The sequence below is a fragment of the Hyla sarda genome, chromosome 9, assembly GCF_029499605.1.
Source record: "Hyla sarda isolate aHylSar1 chromosome 9, aHylSar1.hap1, whole genome shotgun sequence".
NCBI lineage: Eukaryota > Metazoa > Chordata > Amphibia > Anura > Hylidae > Hyla > Hyla sarda.
The window spans coordinates 72,123,671-72,142,590 of record NC_079197.1 but is presented as its reverse complement, the minus strand read 5'-3'; the positions used below and the strand labels follow the sequence as shown (position 1 = coordinate 72,142,590).

At 44.9% G+C, this 18,920-nt stretch overlaps 1 protein-coding gene across 4 annotated transcripts in view; it reads right to left on the bottom strand.

Moving 5' to 3' along the window:
- Positions 1-13,380, bottom strand: part of LOC130290989 (mitochondrial ornithine transporter 1-like) — a 46,991-nt gene extending 33,611 nt beyond the window's left edge. For 2 of the 4 annotated variants that reach the window (XM_056539282.1, XM_056539286.1), the window contains exon 1: positions 13,309-13,380. In XM_056539282.1, the coding sequence (XP_056395257.1) occupies positions 13,309-13,378 (70 nt within the window). In that variant the 5' untranslated portion in view covers positions 13,379-13,380. Of the gene's footprint in view, positions 1-10,343; positions 10,578-13,308 lie in introns of those variants that run through there. The other 2 variants (XM_056539284.1, XM_056539285.1) reach the window with 2 other exon arrangements.
- Positions 13,381-18,920: the final 5,540 nt, after the last annotated feature.

The window sequence follows — 18,920 nt, the reverse complement described above, 5'->3', positions numbered from 1 at the left end:
GGAAAAAACAAATTTTTGTTCAAAGGCTGCTAGGTAAAGGTTGGCGAATGTACACGCAACGGGCGTGCCCATGGCCGTCCCATTTATCTGGGCATACCAGGTGTCATCAAAGAGAAAAGCATTGTGGCTAAGAATGAAATGTAAAGCCTCACCAATAAAGGAAATAAAATCTGCATCCTTATCTGTTTTGGATAATAACTCCTTAATGCAATTTGTGCCCTTTTCCTGTGGTATCCTGGTATAAAGGCTCTCGACATCGATAGATGCGAGCAGAAAGCCCTCCTGCCAGTGTAAACCATCTAAGGCCAACAAAAATTTGTTAGTGTCTTTAATTAAAGATGGGACAAATTTTAGCATGGGACGGAGTAGCCAATCTATATACCGTGACAGAGGTTCTGTCACCGAACCCACCCCAGACACTATGGGTCTTCCCGGAGGGGACTCGGGCGTCTTATGAATTTTTGGCAAAAAATACCACTCTGGAAATTTGGGGTGGGTCGGTAACAGCTTCTCTGCGGTACAATTAGAAAGAGTACCTTTTTCTACATATCTTCTGAGTAAGGACTGCAGACTAGACCTATATTTGGGAGTAGGATTTTCCCGTAATTTAAAGTAAGTTGACTGATCCCCCAATTGGCGCAGAGCTTCTTTCTTATAATATTCTTCGGACATGTGTCTCCCCCGATTTTAAGAAGTAATTTATCACATCACAAGAATAAAAGAATCTGTTTGCACCCACCGGAGAGTTTCCGCCTGTTCCTTTCTTCAAAGTGTATCTGCTGGCTTGTTGCTCTAAAGGCTGAGCACCACCGGGGAACCTGCAGCTGCTTCCAGGACTGTACCGCTTCTAACTCCGGGGACAAGGTAGTGCCAACTTTTTTCTTTTTTGCCATTTGGATATGACTGTATCTTAAGTTTGAGCACACCTTAAAAGTTACCCCGTAAGCGTTGCTATTTATTACTGGCTTTCCTCATATGGAAATGGAAACAACGGAACCCGAAGTCCGGGAACCAGAGGAATTAACCAGCTGCTTTGGTGCAATCAACATCGGGAGAGAAAATCTAGACACCTTCTTCATGCAGTGTAATGAGAAAGATCCATTTCAGGTTTTAAGTACTAAGGTCCTAGAAAATAAAGTCCTACAATTAGCCGAGAAAGAGACACGGCTTTTTTGGACTCTGAATTCTCTTAAATCTTACGCCAGGTGTGAACGTGTACCTAGAGGCTTGAGAGGCTATAAAGAAGCCTCCCAATTTACAGAAGACACTGTTTTTATGGAAAAATGGAATAAGTTACATCTCGATTATTCCAATGGTATGATGATGTTGGTTCTGGATAGAAACAAACAAGAATATGAATTAACCACATGCGAACTGTGTAAAGGGAAGACCGAGCTTCGTACCCTACTTTCAGACAAACAATTTGAGGACTTTACCAAAAAAATGGAAAAAAAGATCCTAGCTTTACAAGCTTCCTTAAAGGATATAAAACGCGACAAATTTATACGCGATAAAAATGATTATGAGACTGGCAATATTTTTCTTAAAAAGAAGTCAACTAAACCGCGGAGAAAAAACTCCAACTATAACAAAAATAAAACACGAAACCGCAGCAATAAAAGTGTCAGACTACTTGACAACAGACTCCGATTCCAGTTTATCGGATGGTCCAACTTCCACTAGTCAAGAAAGTAAAACCATAATGGGAAACCAACATCTCTCGGACAACGTGGTTAAACCAAAGGAAAGTACCAGCATCCCTTTAGGGGGAAGAAAAGAACTAGATGGGGAAGGAAAAGAAGAAAAATCCTCTGACAAGTGGAAAAGAGTCTCCTGGCAGCGTCCCACCTAAATGCCACAAATAATATTGTCCCCCCACCCGATGCCCCTCCTGTCATTAATTTGACACAATTGGAACTTAGTGACGCTGTAGTGTCTCTGCTCAAAAAGGGTCTCATTTTCTGCTTGCCAGAACGGTTCGATCTCACTTCTTTTGAGATCGATCTGTTCAAAGCAATCCGAAAAATTAATTTAAAGAAGTTTTTTCTTAATAAAGAATTCACAAAAGAGCACAGGACGGGCGAAATCCCAGCTGTCATAGGCCCTTTGGGTTTCAGTGTGATTGAGAACATGACACATGAAGATATTGATTGTCTTTCTACCCTAGGAGAATTGTTAGATGAAAATTTAGATTTTTCCGGTGCAGACACCATAGAAATTTTAGATTTCAGAGGTGGTATCAAGTCAAAATTTAATCCTCCTATGGCATCAGGCAGTAGCTTGGATCTCTTTCAATACACCGTCATGAAGGAGATACGAGCATTAATTTATCCAACTGTTGCCCCCAATTTGTCCAGAGCTGAACTTAATGCCCTTCGGTGGCTAAAATCGCAGAAGGGCATTATAATTAAAAAAGCAGACAAGGGCGGCAATGCCGTCCTTATGTCCGAAGAATATTATAAGAAAGAAGCTCTGCGCCAATTGGGGGATCAGTCAACTTACGGGAAAATCCTACTCCCAAATATAGATCTAGTCTGCAGTCCTTACTCAGAAGATATGTAGAAAAAGGTACTCTTTCTAATTGTACCGCAGAGAAGCTGTTACCGACTCACCCCAAATTTCCAGAGTGGTATTTTTTGCCAAAAATTCATAAGACGCCCGAGTCCCCTCCGGGAAGACCCATAGTGTCTGGGGTGGGTTCGGTGACAGAACCTCTGTAACGGGATATAGATTGGTTACTCCGTCCCATGCTAAAATTTGTCCCGTCTTTAATTAAAGACACTAACGAATTTTTGTTGGCCTTAGATGGTTTACACTGGCAGGAGGGCTTTCTGCTCGCATCTATCGATGTAGAGAGCCTTTATACCAGGATACAACAGGAAAAGGGCACAAATTGCATTAAGGAGTTATTATCCAAAACAGATAAGGATGCAGATTTTATTTCCTTTATTGGTGAGGCTTTACATTTCATTCTTAGCCACAATGCTTTTCTCTTTGATGACACCTGGTCAGATAAATGGGATGGCGATGGGCACGCCCGTTGCGTGTACATTCGCCAACCTTTACCTAGCAGCCTTTGAACAAAAATTTGTTTTTTCCCCATCCAATCAGTATCTTAAATATCTACAGTGCTTTTTCAGATACGTGGAGGACATCTCCATTCTCTGGACCGGAACGGTCCAGCAGTTTGAGGATTTCGTCACGTATCTGAACACTCCAAATGACTTCAATATGCGGTTTACACATAAAATTGACAGCTTTTCACTAGAATTCCTAGATGTACAGGTCTGTGTAGAGGAGGGACAAATAACTACAAAAGGCTTTAGGAAATCCACTGCCTCCAATACTCTGTTGCACCACGAAAGTTATCATCCTGCTCATACTAAAAGGGCTTTACCCTATAGCCAATTTCTTAGGCTTCGCCGAATAAATAGCAATGATTGTACTTTCATGGTGCAAACCTCAGAGTTATTGGAACGTTTAAAGTGTAGAGGCTATCCAGAAGACCTTCTCTTCGAAGCCCTTTCCCGTGCCAAAAATCAGAGCCGTTCCGATCTCCTTCTCGGAGAAAAAAAAAGAAAAGAGGAAAAAAAAAACAAAACTCTGGTCCTATTCAGACCTCCTCATCTCCAGGTCTTAGAGAGGATAAGGAACGACTCTGTTTTTCATTCAAATTCACCCCGATGGCAGATACCATCAAAAAAGTTATTCTGAAGAACTGGCCCCTAATCGAAAAAGATCCAAGTCTAGGCATGATTCGTTTGCAGAAACCTATTATCACGTTTCGTAGAAGTTTAAAAAATGAATTAGTCAGAAGTAAATTTTCCAGTACCAAGTGTGATAATTGGTTGACCCGATCCAGACCCGACGGTAACCATAAGTGCGGTTCCTGTAATTGGTGTTCATATTTTCGTCCGTGTAAAAATATTTCACTAGGAGGGGAAAATTTCATAGTCTCTGATTTTATATGTTGTAGATCAAAATTTATTGTCTATAGTTTGCAATGTAGTTGCGGTTTCTTTTACATAGGAAGCACAATTAGACCATTATTTACGAGATTTAGAGAGCATGTCTGGTCCGTTAGGTCGGGAAAGGGTTCACCAAGATTTATCAACCACATCAGATCACAGCATAATAGTGATACTTCGAATTTGCAATTTTGCGGTCTAGAGAGTGTTGCTAGTAGCAACGGCGAGGATAGGCACAAAAAGTTGCTACAAAGAGAAGCTTACATCATACTTAAAACAAGAGCTCAAGATATGCTAGGACTTAATGATAAAATTGATTTTAGTGTTTTTCTATGAAGAAAAAAAACTTTTTTGGAATACTTTTTCATATGTTGTTTTTAGTATCTCTTGTATAGTTAGAGGCATATTCAACTCACCTGTCCTGCTGACGTCGTTGGAAGGAGCTATTTCAGCGCCACCCAGCAGGAAGTGAGTAGGTCTGTAGAAGCACACAAGGTGTGTGAAACGACGTTGTTACCTGTACACACTGCATGAAGTCAAAAGTTGTGTCTCCCCCAATTTTAAGAAGTAATTTATCACATCACAAGAATAAAAGAATCTGTTTGCACCCACCGGAGAGTTGCCGCCTGTTCCTTTCTTCAAAGTGTATCTGATTAAAGAATTTGCCACCGTGATGAAGTCTGTTAGTCCATCTGAAGATACTGTGTTGAGGGAACTGGGACCCCGACGATGTCTGCATCTGGGTGTACCTGAAAAAACAGCTTCATGTTACCTCGTGACAGAGAGTCAGCTGCTGTGTTTTTGGCACCCTCAATGTGCTCAACACAAAAGTGAAAATTATGCTGAAGAGCGATCAAGACAAACTTCCTGACAAAACGCATGATATGCGGGGACTTTCCTTAAGATGTCTACTGTGGCCATGTTGTCGCATATGAAGCGGACAGTGGAGTTGACCCACGAACCACCCCATACGGCAGCGGCTGCCACTATTGGATAGATCTCGAATAAGGCCAAAGTTTCTTGAAAATTCGGGATAAGCAGTATGTCCTGTGGCCAAGGACTGGCCAGCCAATGTGCACCATGGAGAGCGGCGAAACCGACGGCTGAGGCGTCAGAAACCACGGAGGGGGATCTTTCCGTGGCTGAGGGGACAAAGAACGAGATCCCGTTCCAGTTACTCAGGAAGTGACCCCACATGGCCAGGTCTGACATTGCCTCGCTGTCGATTCAAATGACATGCCTCTGCCCGGAAACTGAAGGAAGTAAGTCCAGGAGTCTGGATATGAATGACCTACCTTGCGGAATGATCCTCATCGCAAAGGCCATCATGCTTAGGAGGCTTTGGAGCTCCACCCTGGATACTGTGTGGCATTTTGTAATTTTCTGGATAACCTCACGGATCCTAGCCAGTTTCTCCTGGGGAAGCCTGGCTTGCATTTCCTCTGTGTCTAAGATGATACCTAGAAAGGTGAGCTGAGTGGACGGGCCTTCAGTCTTATGGGGTGCGATTGGGACCCCAACTTCCTTGAACAGCCTCAACAGTGACCTGAGATTGGAGGGACTGTGACCAGGGTGTTCCAGTAACAGGAAGTCGTCCAGATAGTGAATAGTGTAGTGACAGTTGGAGACATTTTGTAAGGCCCAGTGTAAGGCCGTGGCTAGTTGATCAAAAAGCCAGGGGCTACTTTTGGCTCCAAAGGTGAGTTTAGTGGCAAAGTAATACTTGCCTGCCCATTTTACCCCATGCCACTGCCACAGGTCTTGCTTGATGGGGAGAAGTTTGAAGGCGTCGGTAATGTCAGCTTTGGAGAGCCACGTGCCCCTGCCCAGCTGTAGTATGGCCTGTATGGCTTGATCGATAGTGGAATATTTCATACTGACCTGATTGGAAGGGATCAGTGCATTGATGCTTGGGATGTTAGAAGAGTAAGGCGCGGAGAGGTCATAGATTAACCTTCTTTTATTAGAAAATTTCCCAGTGGCTAGCCCCAACGGGCTAACCCTCCAGCAAGAAAAAGGGGGTACATCAAAGGGGCCGATCATGAAGCCTTTCAGAAGTTCGGTTTGTATTAGTTCTGACACCACCGTGGGTTCGGCGAGCGCTGACTGTAGGTTAAGGCATTCATGCGTGCTTTGAGGCAACGCGACCAACCCTGTGTGAAAACCTTCACGAAACCCCCCAACTAGCCATCTGACCCAGCAGGGATCAGGGTGGCTGGCTAGAATGCGGGCCAGGGCGTCAACCCGCACCACGCCTAGTCACGCCTGGTTACCCTTTTGAGAACAGATGGAGCTGGGGTGGGCCCGGAAACAGAGAAAACCCACATGGAGAAGCTTGCAGTTGCTGTAGGTGCACGCAGAGAGGTTGAAATTGTTACATATCTGAGTCTTGCCCAGAAACCTGACCGGCCTACCTAGCCTGTCTAGCGCAGGAGAGTTCCTCTGACTGGGGCCTATGGAGATATTTTGGCTCCTGTTGGTGCTTGTTTCCGCCTGGTCTTTGCTCAGGGGGCACCAATTAGTGGTGTGTGCGGTGACCCCGCACCAGCTGCAGGAGGGGGCTTTTAGACCTGCGAAATGCTCGCAGTAAAGTTCGGTGTCAACGGCTCCCCAGTTGGTCGTGTAATTGAATTGCTCGAAAGAAGCAGCTACTTTAGCCGCAAAAGATTTATGGTACTCGTAGAAGGTGGACCCTCCGTGTTTTAACGCCATTTGTGCGATCTTGTGGAGGTACAAATTGAGTTCCTCCCTGCGACTGGGACTAACTGAGCAAATGACGTCTCTATATAGCCCAAAGGCTATGACAAACTCGTTAATTGTTAGTTTCCTGTTAAGCCTGGCATCTTTGCTTTTGAAGGTGACAGCGAGATCGCCACAGGCAACGGTTTTGGTGTCATTGATGTCCGTGGTGGCTATCAGCAGAAGAGCCAAGTTGACATTCTTACCCTCCAGAATGTCTTTTTTAATTGCTGCCGGGATAAAGTGTGCGGGTGTAACATTCGGGGGAGGCTGATGCATACCTGAAGGCAGAGCCTGAGAGGTAGAAGCAACAGGAACAGCGGGGCCTGGGGCTGTGTCCGTGACCCTGGCGCGTTCCATGTCCTCTAGTCTATCCTGGAGCCCGTACACTGACATGAGCACCTGGCTCATCATGGTATGGAGCTGTGAAAGTGAAGCACTGGACGCTTGGTCCGATGCTGCTGCCTGCCTCGCCGGGGGGGCCCGGTCTGTGCCCAGCAGGTTGAACAGCTCCCCTTTCTTGGCTGAGGCCGGAAAGGGGGTGCCCCTCCTCCTGAGTTCCTGCATCAGTTTGGGGACTGTCCAGGTACGGTAGGAGGACACGCTGCCCCGATCCGAAGCTCTTGCTGGGGTCTCGGGGACGGAGAGGGTGTCCTCAATGTCAGATGGTTGCGACATGCTGCGTCGGAACCTGTCCGGGCCAGTAACGGGTGCCGGTAGACAAAGTTAGATGCTAGTGAGAAACCGGGATGGTACCTGAACAACCCTAGCTGATATCCTATAACACTGACCTGCTGTATCCTGAGTTGTGGGAATAAAGGGAGCCTGAATAGACACGACCCGGCTCACGGCTGAGGGGATACACAGAGACAGACAACAAATAAGTGAAAAAATGGTTGGCAGCTGAGTGCCTGACATGATGAGTGCGTGACGTGGTGGGCTAAAAATGAGTTTCCCCCTTTTTTTTTATATTTTTTTTTTGGGGTGTGTCAGTTAACGGATGACCCAGTGTTCGTGTGTGTCGAGTTGCGTTGCGCTGAAGCAAGTCAGGAACAACGGGCTACACCAAGGCCCCCACTGACGCGAACGGCCCAGGCTGTACGGGGGGGGAGTCGGCCGCCCGAGGCCCTGGGCCGCGTCAGCGGCGGGTCCGGCGCGTGGAATGTGTTGGCCAGAATGATTGAATGCCGTGCGGAAGTGAGAACTGATGGCTATGTGAGAAGAAGTGAAATCAGTATATGCGTTTTTTTTTTTTGTTTTTTTTTATACCTTGAGCTGAAAGCTGAAAGCTGAAAGGCGAAGCCACTTGTGGGGCTTAGGAACAACAATGGAACCTGAAGGGTAAGACAAATACTAGAGTCATTAATGTTGAGGGACAGCATGTGCCTGGCCGTAGGGCATGGGATAGATGACCAACCCTCCCCCTGGTTCCCCCCTTCTTCTTGTTGCCCCCTTTTTTTTTTTTAGAAGGGAGAGGGGGGTGGGGGTGAAAAGGGGGGGGCAGGTGTGACATGGTGGCCGAACCTGGGTGATGCCGATGCTCATGCCCCGACAGCCCGGATCCCGGACGCCTCCCCCCCGCGCAGCACCCGACCATGCATAAGCACGCCGGGAGCCAGCAAAACAGGGGGGAGAGCGCCCGGACCCGGCTGTGGGACGGCACCCTGCAAACGTCCCGGCCGGCCCCCATGACAGGGATGGTGTGACTCCGGGGAGTGGCGCCGCCCCCCGCAATGGCGGAGCCCCGCCCCTGCAGCCCTGTGGTCGCTGCAGAGCTGGGCGCAGGAACGGAGCCCCCCCCGGGCCCGGAGAGCAGGCGCCCCCCCCCTCCTGTGGTGACGCAGCGCCGGGTGATGACGCGGGACGCCGGGACGCGAAGCCCCGGCCGCCTCGCGGCGCCGGCTGGAGCGGGGAGCGGGCCCCGGGCCCGGCGAGCACGCGCCCTCTCGCCCCCTGGATTTGAGAGGAGGAGTAACCCCGGAGCGACGCCGACCGCCGGGGCGAATGGAGACCCCGCCCCCCCCCCCCGCGCCGCGATCTGGAGTGTGGGACGGGATCCCCGAGCCCGGCAGCAGGCGCAACTCCACTCCCTCGGGACCGGGGACCGGGCGGAGGAACACGGAAATGGGGAAATAACAGAAGCAAAGAAAAAACAGGGTACCAAAAACCTAGGGGAGCGCGAGGCGGCAAGCGACCCAGCTGGGGGTGAGCCTGCTCCGGCACTACGAACCCGGGCTGAACGACAGAGCCACACTGGCACTAACCTAACCAACCTCTGCGAGGACGGGGGATAGAACCGCTACACACTACCAACGACACTCCGGGGGGGGGGGGGGCGTATGCACTAACACGGTAGACTACTAGAGAACTACCGCCAACGTAACACACGCCCCCAGATGTGGGAGAGGGGTGGTTATATACCCCACGCCACTCCCACAAATAAAGCCAATTAGGCTTAACACTTATACATATGTGCACAAAATGAACACAATCATTAAGACACATTAGGCGCAGGCAGTGTTCCCCCCCCCCCCCAACGGCTGTCCGGGCATGCTGGGAGTTGTAGTTTTGCAGCATCTGGAGGTCCACACGTTGAAGACCACTGATGTAGGGAGTGTTCCCCCACAGACATACAGTGTATATGGTTGGAGGCTGTATGCTTGTGTACTGCCCACTTCAGTGCTCTGACCACCGCTCCGGCTATAGCAGTGGGTCTCGGGACTGGTGGTTGGAGCACCGCAGATGGCGTGCTGCTGGTCACTTACCAAGCTGGCCAGCGCGTGTCTTCCTCCTTCTCTATCCTCCGGTCGTCGGCGCCTTCGTTTCCATGGGCGCACGCATGGGAAGTCAGTGACGTCCCGGCGGCCCTGCGTCTAAACTTAACGCAGGGCCGCAGGGAGTTAATAGTGATGGGGGGGGGAATTGCCCCGTCACTACAGGACGGGCAAACACAGGCTCTGCTCGGGGCCCCGGGCCAGCTTGGGGCCCCAAGCAATTGCTTCGTTTGCCTGTCCTGTTGCGGCCTTCCCCGCCGAACCCCCGGGGTTCGATCGAACCCAGGTTAAGAACCACTGATCTATGATGTGTTCTTAGTATTCCCTTTATTTATTTTTTTTGAGCCATGTATGTACCTCTTACCCCGCTCCTGGTTAGTGGATCGTCTGCTATATAAACTTGTTCCGCTGGCTCAAGCCGTTTCTCAGCGTGCGGGATGTGCGTAGCAGGTATCCACAAGGAGCGCACGCTCTGATCTTGATATAATAAGTCAATATTTACAAACGTGCTGTAGTTCGTTTGGGTACATCAGAATGTACTGCTAAATGCGTTTTGGGGAACCAGGACCCCTTTTTCAAACAGCTCAAAAAAGTCAACATGCAGATTTTTTTTTGAGCTATTGAAAAAGGGGACCATGTTCCCGGAAACGTATCTAGCATCACCAGCAGTACATTCTGACGTGTGGTATCCCGGTACCGTACCTTTTGTCAGAGTTCCTATGTACCAGTAGGATCCTCCTGGTGGGATATCCCCTAGTCACCTCTTCCTTCTTTAATTTTATTATGTTTGATGTGTATTAATTGTATATATTTTATCATCTGTATAGTATGTGGTGTCCCAGTACCGTATGGTATACCGTACCTTGTATGGTGGTCCCCAAAGTCAGAGTTACTTCGTTCCAGTAGCATCCTCCTGATAAGATAGCCCCTAGTCACCTCTTCCTTCTTCTTTGTGATGTTTATATGTATATTTAATTGTATATATGGTGTCGCAGGACCTTCGGTCATGTGACTAGTATAAATTCTATAAGAGTATGTTAAAGGACCTTCCTAGTTCATGTGTGTGGTCAAATGTCTAGACCGTAATTCCTTGTAAAGTGAATGACAGTTGGTATGGACCAATGAGCTCAAGGCCAGCCCCTGCCCATATAAGGGAGCTGCCAGCCAATCCTCGCTCTCATGCGCTCTTGTTCCTGCACTGCAAAGCGAGCAGCATAGCTCTCTTGATACCAGATTACCAGACTGAGCAGATCTGTTATAACCTTCAAGTCAAGCTTAGGCCTGAAGCCTGCCAGCCTCGGTCTGAATTCAATCGTGAGTTACAATACCAATCCCCGCTAAAGCTAGCGTGACTGCTGGACCTAAACTCAATCCCCTAAATCCAGCAGAACAGCGCATATAAATCTCCTGATCTTAAAACTCACAAGGTCCCAACCAACTGTCAGGATCCTAATAGACTGATTGTTCAAAGACTGTTCCCATTTAATGTTGCATAAAACCTGCAGTAAAAGTTCTGACAGTTTTCTGAAAACCTTCGGTTGTGGACAATCATTTATTATGCCTCCCTATCGCTCTTGGGATGGATGGCGATAGGACAAGCATATACAGAGGAGCCCTCACCCTGGTGTCACAAGTGATAAGGGTTAAACAAGCACCCTTTAGTTACCATACAGCTACACCTCATATACCCTACACCCCCAAGCTACCACAAGTACTTCCAGGACCTTAGGTCACATGATCACTAAGTCTAATGTTAAGTTAAGCTTAAGGACCTTACAGGGCACGTGATGTGGTCACATGATGTACCATAATGCTTTGTGAAAGGACTGACAGCTAGTGGGAACCAATAAGCTCTAAGCCTGCCCCTCTCCAAATAGGGGACACTGTAACCAATCTCTCGCTCACTTTTCCCCGGGATATGACAGCGAGCAGAGCTCAGCACAAATCTAAAAGACAGAACTAGGCCTGAAGCCTACACTGCTGCAACTTACTAAACGTGAGTCTACCAAATCTAAATCCCGTAAATTCTGCATGACTGCTGGACCTAAACAATTCCCCTAAATCCAGCAGAACAGCGTAATTCCAGACTCAGAGCTTATATACTACAAGGTCCCAACCAACTGTGAGGAACTTACAGACTACTCTTCTGTATAGACTGTTTGCCGTTATAAAAGCTGCAGTAAAGTTATCTACAGTTTACTAAACCTCCGGTTGTGGACAATCCTTTATTCCTCCCTATCGTTCCTGGGACGGGTGGCGGTAGGAGAATATATATATATATACATATATATACACATATATATCTCCTACCGCCACCCGTCCCAGGAACAATAGGGAGGAATAAAAGGATTGTCTTTATTATTATTAGAAATTTTCTAATAAAAGAAGGTTAATCTATGACCTCTCCGCGCCTTACTCTTCTAACATCCCAAGCATCAATGCACTGATCCCTTCCGATCAGTTCAGTATGAAATATTCCACTATCGATCAAGCCATACAGGCCATACTACAGCTGGGCAGGGGCACGTGGCTCTCCAAAGCTGACATTACCGACGCCTTCAAACTTCTCCCCATCATATATATATAAACACCCACCCACCGGAAGAACCTGCATCCTGGTGTCATGACAGTTAAGGGTTAATCCAACACCCTTTCATCACTGCACAGCTACACCACCTACATCCCCAAGCTACCACAGATGTACTCCAACTTGAGCTGAACGAAATACCTACAGCATGTTTGGAAATATTGACTTATATCAAGATCAGACCATGCGCTCCTCGTGGATACCTGCTCTGCACATCCCTCACGCTGAAAACCGTCTTGAGCCAGCGGAATGAGTTTATATCACAAACGATCCACTAACCATGAGCGGGTAAGAGGTACATAGTACCAAGCCCCACAAAGTCTCCCACTTGTGACTTGTTTATAACAGCAGTCCTGTGCCGTCAGGTCCAATCAAGTAAAGTGGGACAGGATTAAGGGACCTACAGCGCTGCCAAGTGCTTTGTCTATATACTGTACCTGTGATTAACGGATCTACAGTGCTGCTGAACGCTTTTACTACATACTGTGCCTGTGTTTTTTTATACATTATGTCAGCCCCATGCAATATGGGCCATATAAGTAAAATAGAATATGACATTGGTATCTACAGTGCTGTCGAGTGCCTTCACTATTCACCGCTCTTCCTCTCTGTGAAACTGAGAACGCGGTCTTTGTGACACAGTGTCCCAACGGCCCGGCGCTGCCGGACCCACGAAGAACTTGGTATCATTTATCTGTACCTACAGCGTTATCCATCTCACAAGTTACAGCCAAACGGATATACAAATTGTGTTCGTTGGGGGATAATCTCGTTTGGATCTATTCTCCATTTTATTTTCACTGTATTTTATGTGTCGCACCCGTTGCAAGGGTCCTTTATAATTAAGCAATAAATTGTTATGTAATAGATTCTCACTCTCAATTTTCTACCATTACTTCTCTCTCTATTGCCCCAATTACTTGGCAGGACTGTTTCCATATATTTTCTTCTTTACATTAACCACTCCCTTTTACACCCCCCCCCCCCCCCTTTCTTTTTAATATCTAACATAAAAAATAAAATACATTTTAAATGTCTGCTAGACATATACAATCGCAGCCAAACATATATCATATGTTTAACGTATACCATAAATGTGTATGCAAGTTTGATCCAATTTGAGTACTTTCTTGCTCATGTTTGTGTTATAGATGTGAATGTACCACAAGATATACATGAATGAGACTGTATAATACTTCTTCCTTGCCTCTGATGGTTTCATCATCTCCTTATCACTCACCCATTGCTCCTGATGTCAAATTAATCAGAACCTGCACAAAGTGTGACGGATGGCTTTGATCGGATGACATAACCTAGTGAAAACAATTAAATTATCACATTAAGGAGTTTATATTAATCATGTGACTGCATTCACAAGCAATTCAGTTTAAGAGAAATTATGCAGAAAAAAAAAAGTGAAGGGGTTGCTTATAGCAACCAAATTGCAGATTTCGTATGTGTTGTACAGGTCACAACATGTAAGTAAAATTCAGAAAAACCATTCCACTCTCCATCAATAAGGTAATCTAAAGACGTTTACTTGTTCTGAAGCATCTCCTCTGTGGAACACACTGGAAGAGATTTATCGAAACCTGTGCAGAGGAAAAGTTGACCAGTTGCCCATAGACACCAGATTGCTCTTAAATTATAAAAATCACGATGTCCTGATCAGCTAGAACGCGAGCGGAGGCCCCCTTACCTTGCTCCGTCGCGTCCGATCGGCGTTTGATTGCTCCAAGCCTGAGCTACAGGCTTGAGCAATCAACCCCCTATTACGCTGATCCATGCAAAGCTATGGCTTTGCAGGGATCAGGGTAAAAGATCAGTGTGTGCAGTGTTATAGCCCCCTATGGGAGCTATAACACTGCAAAAAAATAAAAAAATAAAAAGTGAAAAAATAAAATAAAAAAAGTTAAAAAGGTAATTTTACACCTTTCCTAATAGAAGTTTGAATCACCCCCCTTTTTCAATAAAAAAAAAAAAACTAAATAAAAACAAACGTGTTATGTGTCCGAACTATAAAAGTATATTGTTAATTAAACCGCACGGTCAATGGCGTACGCACAAAAAAATTGCAAAGTCCAAAATAGCGTATTTTTGGTCACTTTTTATATCATAAAAAAAGTAATTAAAAAGCGATCAAAAAGTCCGATCAATACAAAAATGGTACCGATAAAAACTTCAGAACACGGCGCAAAAAATTAGCCTTCATACCGGCCCGTACAATTTTAAACGTATACATTTTCCTGCATGTAGTTATGATTTTTTTCAGAAGTATGACAAAATCAAACCTATATAAGTAGGATATCATTTTAATCATATGGACCTACAGAATAAAGATAAGGTGTCAATTTTACCGAAAAATGCACTGCGTAGAAACGGAAGCCCACAAAATTACATTTCTTCAATTTTGTCGCACAATGAATTTTTTCCCGTTTCGCCATGGATTTTTTGGTAAAATGACTAAATGTTACTGCAAAGTAGAATTGGTGGCGCAAAAAATAAGCCATCATATGGAATTTTATGTGCAAAATTGAAAGCGTTATGATTTTTAAAAGGTGATGAGGAAAAAATTTAAATGCAAAAACCCCAAGTCCTTAAGGGGTTAAAATTGTCCTCTTCTGACCCCTATAACTTTTTTATTTTTCCACATACGGTGCTATATGATTGCTAATTTTTTGTGCCGTGGTCTGCAGTTTTTATCAGTACCATTTATGTTTTGATGGGACCTTTTAATCGCTTTAAAAAATTATTTTTTTTAATGATATATGAAGTGACTAAAAATGCACAATTTTGGACTTTGGTATTTTTGGGTGTGTACGCCATCGACCATGCGGTATAGCTAACATTATATTTTAAATAGTTGTGACATTTACGCAGGCGGTGGTACCACATATGATTTTTTATTTTTTTTTTTTAATGGGAAAAGGGGGGGATTTAAACCTCTTAGGAAGGGGTTAATTCACTTTTATTAGCTTTTTTTTTAGCACGCTTCATACCTCGCTTATGGGACCAGGGCGTACAGGTACGCTCTTGGTCCTTAGGTACCGGGACACAAGGGGGTACCTGTACGCCCTTAGTCCCCAAGAAGTGAAATAATATTTTAAAGCTACAGTGACTTTTTGTAAAGATACGGCTTCATTGTGGACAGCTGTATTAGAGCTCAATGGGGGAGATCAAAAACTGTGCAGAGGAAGAGTGGTGCAGTTCCCCATAGCAACCACTTAGATTGCTTCTTTAATTTTTTAACCCCTTAAGGACTGAGCCCTTTTTCACCTTAAGGACTGAGCTCTTTTTTTTGCAATTCTGACCACTGTCACTTTATGCATTAATAACTCTGGGATGCTTTTACAGTTTATTCTGATTCATAGATTGTTTTTTCGTGACATATTCTACTTTAACTTAGTGGTAAATTTTCGTCATTACTTGCATCCAATCTGTGTAAAATCCCCAAAATTCATGAAAATTTAGCATTTTTCTAACATTGAAGCTCTCTGCTTGTAAGGAAAAAATTCCAAATAAATGATATATTGATTCACTTTTGCAATATGTCTACTTTATGTTGGCATCATAAAGTTGCTTGGTTTTTACTTTTGGAAAACATCAGAGGGCTTCAAAGATCAGCAGCAATTTTCCACGAAAATTTCAAAATCGGAATTTTTCAGGGACCAGTTCAGTTTTGAAATGGATTTGAGGGGCTTTCATGTTAGAAATACCCCATAAATTACCCCATTATAAAAACGCCACTCTCAAAATATTCATAATGACATTCATAAAGTTTGTTACGGTCAGTTTCCCTCTAGGAGTTTGAGCTGTGGCAGAAAATTTGTCGCAGCTCAAGCTTGAAGCAGGAAACTCACTGTAAACCTGCCCGTGTTAATGTACCCCGTACATTCACATATTGGGGGGGGGGGGGGGGGATTGGCAAACCTCCAGCTGTTGCAAAACTACAACTCCCAGCATGTACTGATCACCCAAGGGCGTGCTGGGAGATGTAGTTATACAACTGCTGGAGGTAAGCAACTACAACTCCCAGCAGGCCGAGACAGCCGTTTGCTGTTCGTGCATGCTGGGAGTTGTAGTTTTGCAAGACTTAGAGGGCCACGGTTTAGAAACCACCGCACAGTGATCTCCAAACTGTAGCCCTCCAGCTGTTGCAAAACCACAAATCCCAGCATGCCCAAACAGCAAACAGCTGTGTGGGCGTGCTGGGAGTTGTAGTTTACAAAATCTGGAGGGCTACTGTTTAGAGACCACTCTATAGTGGTCTCAGACTGTAGCCCTCCAGATGTTGCTAGGCAACTCACCGGCTTCTGTAGTCTGCAGCAGGGAGCCAGACGCACATCTTTGCAGCTCGCCAATCATCACCCGCTGCCGCCGCCGATGGTAAGTGGACCTCTGGCGCCGGTCACCGCTGGTTGCCCTGTTCTGCCCGGACTACTGTGGGTGGGCAGAATGGGGGAACCGATCTTTAACCCCCCGCCCCTGATCTGCTATTGGCTTGTTGCTTCTGACCGACCAATAGCAGGGATAGGAGGGGTGGCACCCCTGCCACCTCATTCCTATCTCTTCAGGGGGATCAGGGGTGTCTTGGACAGCCCCGATCCCCCTTATTTTCCAGGTCACCGGAGAACCGTTTGACCAGGAATAGTCGACTGCGAGGGTGGGGGGGGGGGGGGGGGGGGATTGGGTGTCGTCTCTCAGGACCCCCCTCAAAGATGTGCCGGGATGCCTACTGAATGATTTCAGCAGGCATCACGATCTGGTCCCTGACCGGCTAGCGGTGGGGACTGAAATTCCCACAGGTGTACTCCTATGCCCTCAGACCTTAAGGGGTTAAAGAGGCGATCTGATTGGTTGCTATGGGCACCTGGGCCACTTATCCCCTGGACAGATTTTGATAAATCTCTCCCAGTGTGACTACTGCTGTATTGCTGCTAAAGCTTCATAGTTAACCCCTTCTCGCTGCTGGATGTATGCAATACAAGTGCCCCTTTCCCAATAAAAGCCCTGTATGATCATAAAAAAAAAAAAATATATCACATACATCCTAGGTATTGCAAAGTATGTAATGATGTGTACTAGAGATGAGCGAACTTACAGTAAATTCGATTCGTCACGAACTTCTCGACTCGGCAGTTGATGACTTTTCCTGCATAAATTAGTTCAGCTTTCAGGTGCTCCCGTGGGCTGGAAAAGGTGGATACAGTCCTAGGAGACTCTTTCCTACGAATGTATCCACCTTTTCCAGCCCACCGGAGCACCTGAAGGCTGAACTAATTTACGCAGGAAAAGTTATCAACTGCCGAGCCGAAAAGTTCATGACGAATCAAATTTACTGTAAGTTCGCTCATCTCTAATGTGTACTATAAAGCAATAATGGTGAACACCGTTTAAAAAAAAAAATAAAAAAAAAAAGGGAAAATTCCTCAATTTTGTTACAAATAGCAGAATAAAAAAAAAAAAAAAGATCAAATGGTAACATGTCGCAAAAGTTATACCAATAAAAAGTGCAGGTTTTCCTGCAATACAATACGACGAAAAATAATTAAGTTACGGCTGTCGGAAAATTATAAACAAAAAAAAGGGAAAAAAAATATATAAATAATTTTGCTCAGAAAAGGAAAAACATGAAAAGCTATATAAAAATGGATATCGCCATAATTGTACTGACCCACGGAATATATATAACATCACTTTTACCACACAGTGAACACTATATATATATATATATATATATATTTTTTTTTTTTTTTTAAAGGCAAAAAGGCAGAAATTTTCCAGTTTTTCAAAATATTTTGGAATGCACCACTTATATAAAGTAAATTTGCCACGAAAAAAAATAAAACTCTCACAATTGCTCCACAAAAAGCATTCTAAAGTTATTACCAGACACATGTAAAATAAGCCTGGTCATTAAGGTAAAAAATGGGTCCGTCCTTAAAGGGTTAAAAACCAATACAAAAACAGATTGTGCTCAAATATATTGAAAAGCATAACCTCCATATTAGTAATAGCCACGTGATGTTTTATTGGAGCCAAAACGCTCGGGCCATCTGTTAGCTGGGAGTCAACAGAATATTAAATCCACACCTACATTACATTTTTGTTTGGGGCATTTTTTCACCCTTTAGTGTTATTTTTTTGTCTTTGTAGCAATTGCAGCATGCTCTGGGCGGGTTTTTTTTTAATTCTGTTTTTCCATTATTTTTAATGGACATCTATAAATGAAATAAAAAGATAAATTAAAAACATGTGGGCTTTTTCCCACCCAATTCTTCAATAAAAATCCTTGGATCACATGATTAAAGATACCCTATCACACACCACTTTGCAGGCAAATGACAGCAGGACTGCAGCAGTTTTGCACAGGCAGCACCAGAACGAGAATGGCATACTAACCATTACATTAATAACCTTTGACAGTTTATGCACCTTGTAAATTGTGCAATCTTAATTTTAATTAACACCTTAAGGACGCAGCCCATTTTCACCTCTAGGACGCAGCCCTTTTTTGCACATCTGACCACTGTCACTTTAACCCCTTAAGGACCGGGGGTTTTTCCGTTTTTGCATTTTCGTTTTTTGCTCCTTGCCTTTAAAAAATCATAACTCTTTCAATTTTGCACCTAAAAATCCATATGATGGCTTATTTTTTGCACCACCAATTCTACTTTGTAATGACGTCAGTCATTGTGCCCAAAAATCTACGGTGAAACGGGAAAAAAAATCATTGTGAGACAAAATTGAAAAAAAAAACGCCATTTTGTAACTTTTGGGGGCTTCCGTTTCTACGTAGTACATTTTTCGGTAAAAATGACACCTTACCTTTATTCTGTAGGTCCATATGAT